A 12449-nucleotide genomic window follows, 5' to 3' on the forward strand; every position below is an offset into this window, starting at 1 on the left:
TATCTATAGTCTCTCTCCAGTCTAACTCTCCAGTCTCTTTCCAGTCTCCCTCTACAGTCTCTCTCTCCACTGTCTCTCCAGTCTCTATCCAGTCTCTTTCCAGTCTCCCTCTCCAGTCTCTCTCTCCAGTATCTCTCTAAAGTCTCTTTGCAGTCTCTCTCCACTCCCTTCCAGTCTCTCTCTACAGTGTCTCTACAGTCTCTCTACAGTCTCTCTCCAGTCTCTCTCTCTCCAGTCTGTCTCCAGTCTCTCTCTCTCCAGTCTCTCTCTCTCTCCAGTCTCTCTCTCTATTCTCTCTCTCCAGTCTGTCTCCAGTCTGTCTCCAGTCTCTCTTTCTCCAGTCTCTCTCCAGTCTGTCCCCAGTCCTCTCTCTCTCCAGTATCTCTTACAGTCTCTCTCTCCAATCTCTCTCTACAGTCACTCTACAATCTCTCTAAAGTCTCTCACCAGTCTCTCTCTACAGTCACTCTCCAGTATATCTAGTGTCTCTCTCTCCAGGGTCTCTCCTGTCTCTCTCTCGTCTCTCTCCAGTCTGTCTCTACAATCTCTCCCCAGTCTCTGTCTCCAGTCTCTGTCTCCAGTCTCTCTCCCGTCTATCTCCAGTCTCTCTTTACAGTCTCTCCCCAGTCTCTCTCTCTCCAGTCTCTCTCCAGTCTCACTCACCAGTCTCTCTCTCCACTCTTTCTCCACTCTCTCTCCAGTCTCTCTCTCCAGTCTCTCTCTCTGGTCTCTATCCAGTCTCTCGCTCCATTCTCTCTCCAGTCACTCTCTAGTCTCTCTCTTCAGTCTTTCTCTACAGTCTCTCTCCAGTCTCTCTCTCCAGTCTCTTTCCAGTCTCCCTCTACAGTCTCTATCTCCACTGTATCTCCAGTCTCTATCCAGTCTCTCTCTCCAGTCACTCTCTCCAGTCTCTCTCCCCAGTCTTTCTCTCCAGTCTCTTTCCAGTCTCCCTCTACAGTCTCTATCTCCACTGTCTATCCAGTCTCTCCCCAGGCTCTCTCTCCACTCTCTCTCCAGTCTCTCTCTCCGGTCTCTCTCTCTGGTCTCTCTCCAGTCTCCCTCTACAGTCTCTCTCCATTCTCTCTCCGATCTCTCTCTCCAGTCACTCTCTCCAGTCTCTCTCCAGTCTCTCTCTCCAATCACTCTCTACAGTGTCTCTATAGTCTCTCACCAGTCTCTCACCAGTCTCTCTCCAGTCTCTCTCTCCAGTCTCTCTCCAGTCTCTCTCTCCAGTCTCTCTCCAGTGTCTCTCTCCAGTCTCTCTCACCAGTCTCTCTCCAGTCTCTCTCTCCAGTCTCACTCCAGTCTCTCTCTCCAGTCTCTCTCACCAGTCTCTCTCCAGTCTCTCTCTCCAGTCTCACTCCAGTCTCTCTCTCCAGTCTCTCTCTCCAGTCTCTCTCTCCAGTCTCTGTCTCCAGTATCTCTCTACAGTCTCTCTGCAGTCTTTCTCCACTCTCTTCGAGTCTCTCTCTCCAATCGCTCTCTACAGTGTCTCTATAGTCTCTCACCAGTCTCTCTCCAGTCTCTCTCCAGTCTCTCTCCAGTCTCTCTCTCCAGTCTCTCTCCAGTCTCTCTCCAGTCTCTCTCTCCAGTCTCTCTACAGTCTCTCTCTCTAGTCTCTCTCTCCAGTCTCTCTCCAGTCTCTCTCAAGTCTCTCTCTCCAGACTCTCTCTCCAGTCTCTCTCTCCAGTCTCACTCCAGTCTCTCTCTCCAGTCTCTCTCTCCAGTCTCTCTCTCCAGTCTCTCTCCAGTCTCTCTCCAGTCTCTCTCCAGTCTCTCTCTCCAGTCTCTCTCCAGTCTCTCTCCAGTCTCTCTCTCCAGTCTCTCTCTCCAGTCTCTCTCCAGTCTCTCTCTCCAGTCTCTCTCCAGTCTCTCTCTCCAGTCTCTCTCTCTCCAGTCTCTCTCCAGTCTCTCTCCAGTCTCTCTCCAGTCTCTCTCTCCAGTCTCTCTCCAGTCTCTCTCCAGTCTCTCTCTCCAGTCTCTCTCCAGTCTCTCTCTCCAGTCTCTCTCTCCAGTCTCTGTCCAGTCTCTCTCCAGTCTCTCTCCAGTCTCTCTCTCCAGTCTCTCTCCAGTCTCTCTCCAGTCTCTCTCTCCAGTCTGTCTCTCCAGTCTCTCTCCAGTCTCTCTCTCCAGTCTCTCTCTCCAGTCTCTCTCTCCAGTCTCTCTACAGTCTCTCTCTCCACTGTCTCTCCAGTTTCTCTCAAGTCTCTTCCAGTCTATCTATCCAATCTCACTCTCCAGTATATGTCTACAGTCTCTCAACTCTTTGTATCTCTCCGGTCTCTCTCTCCAGTCTATCTCTCCAGTCTTTCTCCAGTCTCTTTCTCTGGTCTCTCTCCATTCTCTCTCTACAGTCACTCTCTCCAGTCTCTCTCCAGTCTCTCTCTCCAGTCTCTCTCCAGTCTCTCTCCAGTCTCTCTCCAGTCTCTTTCTCTGGTCTCTCTCCAGTCTCTCTCTACAGTCACTCTCTCCAGTCTCTCTCCAGTCTCTCTCTCCAGTCTCTCTCCAGTCTCTCTCCAGTCTCTCTCCAGTCTCTTTCTCTGGTCTCTCTCCAGTCTCTCTCTACAGTCACTCTCTCCAGTCTCTCTCCAGTGTCTCTCTACAGTTTCTCTCCAGTATCTCTCCAGTCTCTCTCTCCAATCTCTCTCCATTATCTCTCTCTAGTATCTGACTACAGTCTCTCACCAGTTTGTATCTCTCCAGTATCTCTCTCCACTCTCTCTCTCCAGTCTCTCTCCAGTCTAACTCTTCAGTCTTTCTCTCCAGTCTCTCTCCAGTCTCTCTCCAGTCTCTCTTCAGTCTTTCTCTCCAGTCTCTATCTCTCCAGTCTCTCTCTCCTGTGTCTCACCAGTCACTCTCCAGTCTCTCTCCAGTCTCTCTCCAGTCTCTCTCTCTCTCCTGTCTCTCTCTCCAGTCTCTCTCTCCAGTCTCTATCTCCAGTCTCTCTCCAGTCTCTATCTCCAGTCTCTCTCCAGTCTCTCTCTCCAGTTTCTCTCAAGTCTCTCTCTTCAGTCCCTCGCTCCAGTCTCTCTCCAGTCTCTCTCTCTCTCCAGTCTCTCTCTCCAGTCTCTCTCTCCAGTCTCTCTCTCCAGTCTCTCTTTCTCTATCTCTCTGTCTATCTGCATTCTGGGAGTGTTGGTGCATGCTGGGAATTGTATGAGCGAGTGTGAGTGGTGTCTGTAGTTCGGTCGCCTGTGTTTCTTTTTTGTTTCCTCTTGGTGGTTGTTCTTTTCTATGTTTTTTTCACTGGTAGAATTACGTATATCGTATTTCTTGTTGGAATTGCCCTGGTTTTGGTGGGGTTGGCGACCCACATGGGGACGCCTGCCCTGTCACTTCGGCCCGGCTTCAGGTGTGTTACTGAAGCTACTGTCACTGTAGAGGAGTTTCTGGTTGCCGTAGGAGAGAAGCTATGAAAATGTTTCTTATGCGTCGCGGATGATTAAAGCGGTGGTGGTTTTTCTTAAAGAAGAGCGTCTTGTCGATCGGATGGTTGAGCATGGAGTCCTTCTTAAAGGTATGTTCACCGCTTTTTTCTCCATCAACAAGGGTTACGATTTCAAATGTAGCGCCTTTTATTCCCAATGAGCTATTGGAGCGTGAGTTATTGTGGTTTGGGAAGTTTGCAAGTTCAATTAAAATTGTCCCGCTGGGTTGCAAACACCCGGCGTTGAAACAGGTTATGTCGTTTCGGCGACAGGTGTTTATGTTTCTGGACTTTGGAGTTATCATTTAAAAGTCAAGTATGACAACAGACTGTATATGACTTATGCTAGTACGGGTAGTCACTGGGTAGTCACGGGCCCACTGATGTAGGGAGAGGTGGGCCGACAGTGGTAGAGCAGCCACACGCACCTGTTGCTGTGGAACAAGTTGTCCATGTTGAGGGTACTGAGTTGCAGCTTGACCCAGAGGGGATCATAGCGTCTGATGTGCAGCAGGAAAATATTGTTGTAGGAGGTAAGGACGGATCTGGGGAGCCATTTCCCCAGACTGGGGAGGAGATGCCCAGTACGAGTGATGGGGTACAGGAGGGGGTTCAGGTGGAGCTAGTCTCCCAGGTAGTGGAGGAGATGCCCAGTACGAGTGATGGGGTACAGGAGGGGGTTCAGGTGGGGCTAGTCTCCCAGGTAGTGGAGGAAATGCCCGGTACGGGTGATGGAGGTGCAAGTGGGGAGTGTTGAGAGGGATGTGGCAGAGGGGAGTCAGGGGTCTGTGGCCTCAGTTGAGGAGGATCAGGAGAAGGATCTGGACATTTCTGATATCCCTGTTTACATGATAGCAGCTGGCGATGACTCAATTTAAAATCTAGATGAGGTAAATGGGTTCCTGGACCAGACTTTTGGGACATTTTGGGAAATTTGTTTTATGTTGATACGTTTGTGAGGTCAGCTGTGGTGTTACAGAAGACGGTGGGGTTAGACCAGTTGAGTGTGAATAAGCGTTTCAGCTTGAGGAAACGTGTTACTGCTGTCACGGCAACAAAAGATGGTGGGAAACGTGGTAAGGTTAAGAGAAGATTAAAACAATGATGACTATCATGCCTCATAGGGTGCTTTTTTCTCTTTGTCAGTTTTTTCTATGGTTTCTTCTGTTTTTCCTTTCTCTTTTCTATATGGAGGTACTAAGGGTAGGTTCTCTCAATATTAATGGGGGAAGGGACAGGAATAAGAGGGCTTGGGTATTAGAAGTAATAAAACAGAAAAGGCTTAATGTAGTTTTTCTACAGGAGACACATAGTGATGAGGCTAATGAGGTTGACTGGGGTATGTGGTGGGAGGGGCAGCATATGCTCAGTCATGGTACTAATTTCAGTGCTGGGGTGTCAATCTTGTTTTCCTCAGGCTTAGGGGTGACTGTGGTATCTACAACAGAGATTGTCAAGGGTCGGGTTTTATTGGTCAAGGCGGACGTTATGGTTTTATTTGTATTATTTTATGTTTATGCTCCTAATGAGGGTACAGAGCGTATTGCTGTATTTGATAAAATAAAGGAAACCTGAAGACAGTGTGACCAAGAGGGGTGTATGGTTTTAGGGAGGCACTGGAACTGTACAGTGGATTTTACTGTTGATCGCACTGCTGAAGAACCTCACCTGTGGTCAGCTACTTGCCTGTCTGGTCTATTAGCTGAGTTTGAGCTTTCTGATATGTGGAGAGTAAGAAATGCAAAAGTTAGGCAGTACACATGGCTAAAAGTTAATGAAGGTCATGTCAGTGCAGCAAGGTTAGACAGGTTGTATGTATCTGAGCACTACTGTGGTAGAGTTTGGAAGGTGTGACATCCCTCCTGTGGGTTTCTCTGATCACCATATTGTCACTGTTGATATTCACTTGTCCACGAAGGTCATCGCCTTATTGGTATTTTAATATTAAGTTATGACATGATGCCATGTTTTTTGACAAGTTTTTGTTGTTTTGGGGAAAATTGAATTTTGAGTCCTTGAGTCAATGGTGGGAGGTTGGGGAGGCCCAAATATATGTGTTTTGTCAACAGTATACTGCTCTGTCTCGTACTGAAGTTAAAGAGACTATCAGGGAAGGATATGGATGCTCCTAGACCTTTAAAAAAAAAATAGGGCAGTCGACATTGCAACGCAAACAGATGGTCTGCCTTCGTCTCCCTGATGGGAAGGTGACCACGGATGACGGTGAGATGTGCCAACATGCCGTGGATTTCTACTCTGCCTTCTATAAGATGGAGGACTGTGATCCTCTGTGTGCTGAACAGTTGTTACATGGACTTCCTCAATTGGGCCCTGAGCAGAGAGCTGCTTTGGACTCTGACATTACTCTGACATCTGCGGAGCAGATCGTTGGAGGAGCTGGGAGAAAGAGCGGGGATCCGATCATCTCGCCTACTGAGGAAGGTCGTAGCTGAAGTCTGCGATTCCTTGCCAGTACTTCATCGGTAGCATTTGACTGATACTTCCAACTCTGATTGGTGGACGGAGGGTCTGGATTATGTGTTTCTTTATTTTTACTATTTTCTACATTGTAGAATAATAGTGAAGACATCAAAACGATGAAATAACACATATGGAATCATGTAGTAACCAAAAAAGTGTTAAATAAATCAAAATATATTTTATATTTGAGATTCTTCAAATAGCCACCGTTTGCCTATATGACAGCTTTGCACACTCTTGGCATTCTCTCAACCAGCTTCCTGAGGTAGTCACCTGGAATGAATTTCAATTAACAGGTGTGCCTTGTTAAAAGTTAATTTATGGACTTTCTTTCCTTCTTAATGCTTTTGAGCCAATCAGAAAAGCAAAGAGAAATGACAGTCCCATCATTACTTTAAGACATGAAGGTCAGTCAATACGGAACATTTGAATGTTTCTTCAAGTGCAGTCGCAAAACCATCAAGTGCTATGATGAAACTGGCTCTCATGAGGACCGCCACAGGAATGGACGACCAAGAGTTACCTCTGTTGCAGAGGATAAGTTCATTAGAGTTACCACCCTCAGTAATTGCTGCCTAAATAAATGCTTCACAGAGTTCAAGTAACAGACACATCTCAACATCAACTGTTCAGAGGAGACGAATTGCTGCAAAGAAACCACTACTAAAGGACACCAGTAAGAAGAAGAGACTTGCTTGAGCCAAAAAACGCGAGCAATGGACATTAGACCGGTGGAAATGTGTCCTTTAGTCTGGAGTCCAAATTGGAGATTTTTGGTTCAAACCGGCGTGTCTTTGTGAGACACGGTGTGGGTGAATGGATGATCTCTGAATGTGTATTTCCCACCGTAAAGCATGGAGGAGGAGGTGTAATGGTGTGGGGGTACTTTGCTGTTCACACTGTCTGTGATTTATTTAGAAGTCAAGGCACACTTAACCAGCATGGCTACCACAACATTCTGCAGCGATACGCCATCCCATCTGGTTTGGGCTTAGTGGGATTATCATTTGTTTTTCAACAGGACAATGACCCAACATACCTCCAGGCTGTGTAAGGGCTATTTTCCTAGAATGAAAGTGATGGAGTGCCGCATCAGATGACCTGGCCTCCACAATCCCCCGACCTCAACCAAATTGAGATGGTTTGGGATGAGTCGGACCGCAGAGTGAAGGCAAAGCAGCCAACAAGTGCTCAGCATATGTGGGAACTCCTTCAAGACTGTTGGAAAAGCATTCCAGGTGAAGCTGGTTGAGAGAATGCCAAGAGTGTGCAAAGCTGTCATCAAGGCAAAGGGTGGATATTTGAGGAATCTCAAATATTACATATATTATGATTTGTTTAACACTTTTTTGGTTACTACATGATTCCATATGTGTTATTTCATAGTTTTTATGTCTTCACTATTATTCTACAATGTAGAAAATAGTAAAAATAAAGAAAACCCCTTGAATGAGTAGGTGTGTCCAAACTTTTGACCGGTAGTGTACGTAAATTATAGCAGAAGTAGCATGTCTAAATGTCTTCATCACTGGTTTTCATGTGAGAAGGTGGATGTGAACCCAGGTCTCCTGCCTTAGGCCACTCAGCCAGTCGTCAGGACTGAACTTTTGTGCTGAACCACCCTTTGTTATACTGATCACATGGGGCCCGATTCAGACTTGAGATAAATAGACTTAACATGTGGACTCAATAAAACATGGACTTAAGTAAAAAAAAAAAAAAGTTTATCCATGTTTAATCAACCTAAGTCTGAATAGGACCTAGGGAGAAGATTGTTTGTGTGAAATTCCACCTTTATTTTTTCTGTGCTTTGTTTAGACAGATTAGACAGATTAGAAACAGGAGGAGACAGAGAATGAGTGAAAGTTAGACTAGCTTTGGCCTACCACACCACGTTATATATGACTCATACTGTGGTTCTCTAGATGCTACACTATATAGCCACTTCCCTTTTAGCCTGCTCTAGCTTTGGCCTACATAACCACATGTTACTGCAGCCTAATGGATGACTGGTGGATGAGTCCTGGGCTGAGGTGTTACTGCAGCCTAATGGATGACTGGTGGATGAGTCCTGGGCTGAGGTGTTACTGCAGCCTAATGGATGACTGGTGGATGAGTCCTGGGCTGAGGTGTTACTGCAGCCTAATGCATGACTGGTGGATGAGTCCTGGGCTGAGGTGTTACTGCAGCCTAATGGATGACTGGTGGATGAGTCCTGGGCTGAGGTGTTACTGCAGCCTAATGGATGACTGGTGGATGTGTCCTGGGCTGAGGTGTTACTGCAGCCTAATGGATGACTGGTGGATGAGTCCTGGGCTGAGGTGTTACTGCAGCCTAATGGATGACTGGTGGATGAGTCCTGGGCTGAGGTGTTACTGCAGCCTAATGGATGACTGGTGGATGAGTCCTGGGCTGAGGTGTTACTGCAGCCTAATGGATGACTGGTGGATGAGTCCTGGGCTGAGGTGTTACTGCAGCCTAATGGATGACTGGTGGATGAGTCCTGGGCTGAGTTGTTACTGCAGCCTAATGGATGACTGGTGGATGTGTCCTGGGCTGAGGTGTTACTGCAGCCTAATGGATGACTGGTGGATGAGTCCTGGGCTGAGGTGTTACTGCAGCCTAATGGATGACTGGTGGATGAGTCCTGGGCTGAGGTGTTACTGCAGCCTAATGGATGACTGGTGGATGAGTCCTGGGCTGAGGTGTTACTGCAGCCTAATGGATGACTGGTGGATGAGTCCTGGGCTGAGGTGTTACTGCAGCCTAATGGATGACTGGTGGATGAGTCCTGGGCTGAGGTGTTACTGCAGCCTAATGGATGACTGGTGGATGAGTCCTGGGCTGAGGTTTTGTACCGGTTTTGTAGGCGTCCTGACATTAGCAGTCATAGCCTGTATTTTGTCCCCATGAAGGTGAAATATAATGCCATATTTCCATTGATTTTAAAGACGATTAATACGGTAACTACCTTACAGATCTTTGAACTATCTTACTTCATCAATATAAAAATGTGAAAGACCTGGGGTGTATTCATTACGGAAACCGTTTACCAGTTAAGAACCAAACGGAAGCAAACCGAGCAAAACAAGAGTTTCTATTGGACAAATTCAGGTAGGTCCCTCCAGGTTCCGTTTGAATTGGAACAATGAATACTCTCCTGTTAATGTTTTGTTGTCATTTCATAATTTGAATACTCTCCTGTTAATGTTTTGTTGTCATTTCATAATTTGAATACTCCCCTGTTAATGTTTTGTTGTCATTTCATAATTTGAATACTCCCCTGTTAATGTTTTGTTGTCATTTCATAATTTGAATACTCCCCTGTTAATGTTTTGTTGTCATTTCATAATTTGCTAAGAAAATATAAAACATTTGAAGCTACAAAATCTGTCTTTAAAAAGTAATTAGTACTGATGAATTATTATATTTTCACCAAACTATATTTTCTTGTGTCTTTTGTTTGAGCATAATACTTTTGTTTGACCTTTTGGACCAATGAGGAGTTAATCAGCACACCGTATAGGAGCAGGTACCCAATAAAAGGAGGGACTCCATTTCCAGAAGAAGGGATCTAATTCTGACTAGACAGGACTTGAAACACCATCATAGTGTTATCAACCTTTTCCGGGTTAGTTCTCCCAGTCTCTGGCAAGGTGTTGCACAACTCTTAATGATGTGGTGTTCCAACACACCATGTCATGTTTCAGAACACCTTAAATCTCTCCCAATACCCTCACCACCATGTCCCAATACCCTCACCACCATGTCCCAATACCCTCACCACCATGTCCCAATACCCTCACCACCATGTCCCAATACCCTCACCACCATGTCCCAATACCCTCACCACCATGTCCCAATACCCTCACCACCATGTCCCAATACCCTCACCACCATGTCCCAATACCCTCACCACCATGTCCCAATACCCTCACCACCATGTCCCAATACCTCACCACCATGTCCCAATACCCTCACCACCATGTCCCAATACCCTCACCACCATGTCCCAATACCCTCACCACCATGTCCCAATACCCTCACCACCATGTCCCAATACCCTCACCACCATGTCCCAATACCCTCACCACCATGTCCCAATACCCTCACCACCATGTCCCAATACCCTCACCACCATGTCCCAGTACCCTCACCACCATGTCCCAATACCCTCACCACCATGTCCCAACACCCTCACCACCATGTCCCAATACCCTCACCACCATGTCCCAATACCCTCACCACCATGTCCCAATACCCTCACCACCCTGTCCCAATACCCTCACCACCATGTCCCAATACCCTCACCACCATGTCCCAATACCCTCACCACCATGTCCCAATACCCTCACCACCATGTCCCAATACCCTCACCACCATGTCCCAATACCCTCACCACCATGTCCCAATACCCTCACCACCATGTCCCAATACCCTCACCACCCTGTCCCAATACCCTCACCACCCTGTCCCAATACCCTCACCACCCTGTCCCAATACCCTCACCACCATGTCCCAATACCCTCACCACCCTGTCCCAATACCCTCACCACCATGTCCCAATACCCTCACCACCATGTCCCAATACCCTCACCACCATGTCCCAATACCCTCACCACCATGTCCCAATACCCTCACCACCATGTCCCAATACCCTCACCACCCTGTCCCAATACCCTCACCACCCTGTCCCAATACCCTCACCACCATGTCCCAATACCCTCACCACCCTGTCCCAATACCCTCACCACCCTGTCCCAATACCCTCACCACCATGTCCCAATACCCTCACCACCATGTCCCAATACCCTCACCACCATGTCCCAATACCCTCACCACCATGTCCCAATACCCTCACCACCATGTCCCAATACCCTCACCACCATGTCCCAATACCCTCACAACCATGTGTTTCAATACCCTCACAACCATGTTTCAATACCCTCACCACCATGTTTCAGTACCCTCACAACCATTTGTTTCAATACCCTCACCACCATGTCCCAATACCCTCACCACCATGTCCCAATACCCTCACCACCATGTCCCAATACCCTCACAACCATGTGTTTCAATACCCTCACATCCATGTTTCAGTACCCTCACAACCATGTGTTTCAATACCCTCACAACCCTGTTTCAATACCCTCACAACCATGTTTCAATACCCTCACAACCATGTTTCAATACCCTCACAACCTTGTTTCAATACCCTCACAACCATGTTTCAATACCCTCACAACCATGTGTTTCAATACCCTCACAACCATGTGTTTCAATACCCTCACAACCATGTTTCAATACCCTCACAACCATGTGTTTCAATACCCTCACAACCATGTTTCAATACCCTCACAACCATGTTTCAATACCCTCACAACCATGTGTTTCAATACCCTCACAACCATGTTTCAATACCCTCACAACCATGTGTTTCAATACCCTCACAACCCTGTTTCAATACCCTCACAACCATGTTTCAATACCCTCACAACCATGTTTCAGTACCCTCACAACCATGTGTTTCAATACCCTCACAACCCTGTTTCAATACCCTCACAACCATGTGTTTCAATACCCTCACAACCATGTTTCAATACCCTCACAACCATGTTTCAATACCCTCAAAACCATGTGTTTCAATACCCTCACAACCATGTTTCAATACCCTCACAACCATGTTTCAATACCCTCACAACCATGTTTCAATACCCTCACAACCCTGTTTCAATACCCTCACAACCATGTGTTTCAATACTCCAGCAAAGTGAAAGTTTCATCTCCTTTAAGGTTGGTGGCAGCTCAGTTTCCACTTGTTTTAGTGTTCCAAAGCACTTCAATTTAACAATGTAGGCTTCTTCACTGATATTGATCCAGACCTGTTTTATGGCTTCTTGGTGACAGGTAGAGAGGACCTAACAGTCCAGCTCTGTGGTGTTGATGAACCTGCTCAACATGTTGTCATTTGTGTTACGTAATGGTGATCTACAGTCTTCTGTCAGTGGTTTCTTGGCATTTCAGAGGATTGTTTAATTTCTAATGGGAAGAGCAGCAGGATATATTGAAACTAGGGACCAGGGTCAGACAGGCAGACAGCAAGGCAGACAGGCAGACAGGCAGGCAGGCAGGCAGGCAGGCAGGCAGGCAGGCAGACAGACAGACAGACAGACAGACAGACAGACAGACAGACAGACAGACAGACAGACAGACAGACAGACAGACAGACAGAGAGCTCTGTAATACACCAGGCCCTGTCTCTTTACACACAAGAAGGAAATAAGATTTTCTTGATCCACTGGATCTTGTGAAATGATTTCTCCATGGTCGTCAGAACAGTAATAATACTCTTCTTCCTCCTACTCCACTGTCTGAATCCTTAGTGATTGGATATCCTGCCCAGAGCACTGTGCTGTGGATGAATAGATATCCTGCCCAGAGCACTGTGTTGTGGATGAATAGATATCCTGCCCAGAGCACTGTCCTGTGGATGAATAGATATCCTGCCCAGAGCACTGTGCTGTGGATGAATAGATATCCT

General features: G+C 46.9%; 1 protein-coding gene across 1 annotated transcript in view; it reads left to right on the forward strand.

Annotated features, from left to right (window-relative positions):
• Positions 1 to 3314: 3314 nt before the first annotated feature.
• Positions 3315 to 12449, forward strand: part of LOC121531453 (calcium and integrin-binding family member 2) — a 46401-nt gene continuing 37266 nt past the window's right edge. Inside the window, exon 1 of the mRNA XM_045215856.1 lies at positions 3315 to 3352. Within this exon, the coding sequence (XP_045071791.1) occupies positions 3315 to 3352 (38 nt within the window). The remainder of the gene's footprint in view (positions 3353 to 12449) is intronic.

The sequence above is a fragment of the Coregonus clupeaformis genome, unplaced genomic scaffold, assembly GCF_020615455.1.
Source record: "Coregonus clupeaformis isolate EN_2021a unplaced genomic scaffold, ASM2061545v1 scaf0536, whole genome shotgun sequence".
Taxonomy (NCBI): domain Eukaryota; kingdom Metazoa; phylum Chordata; class Actinopteri; order Salmoniformes; family Salmonidae; genus Coregonus; species Coregonus clupeaformis.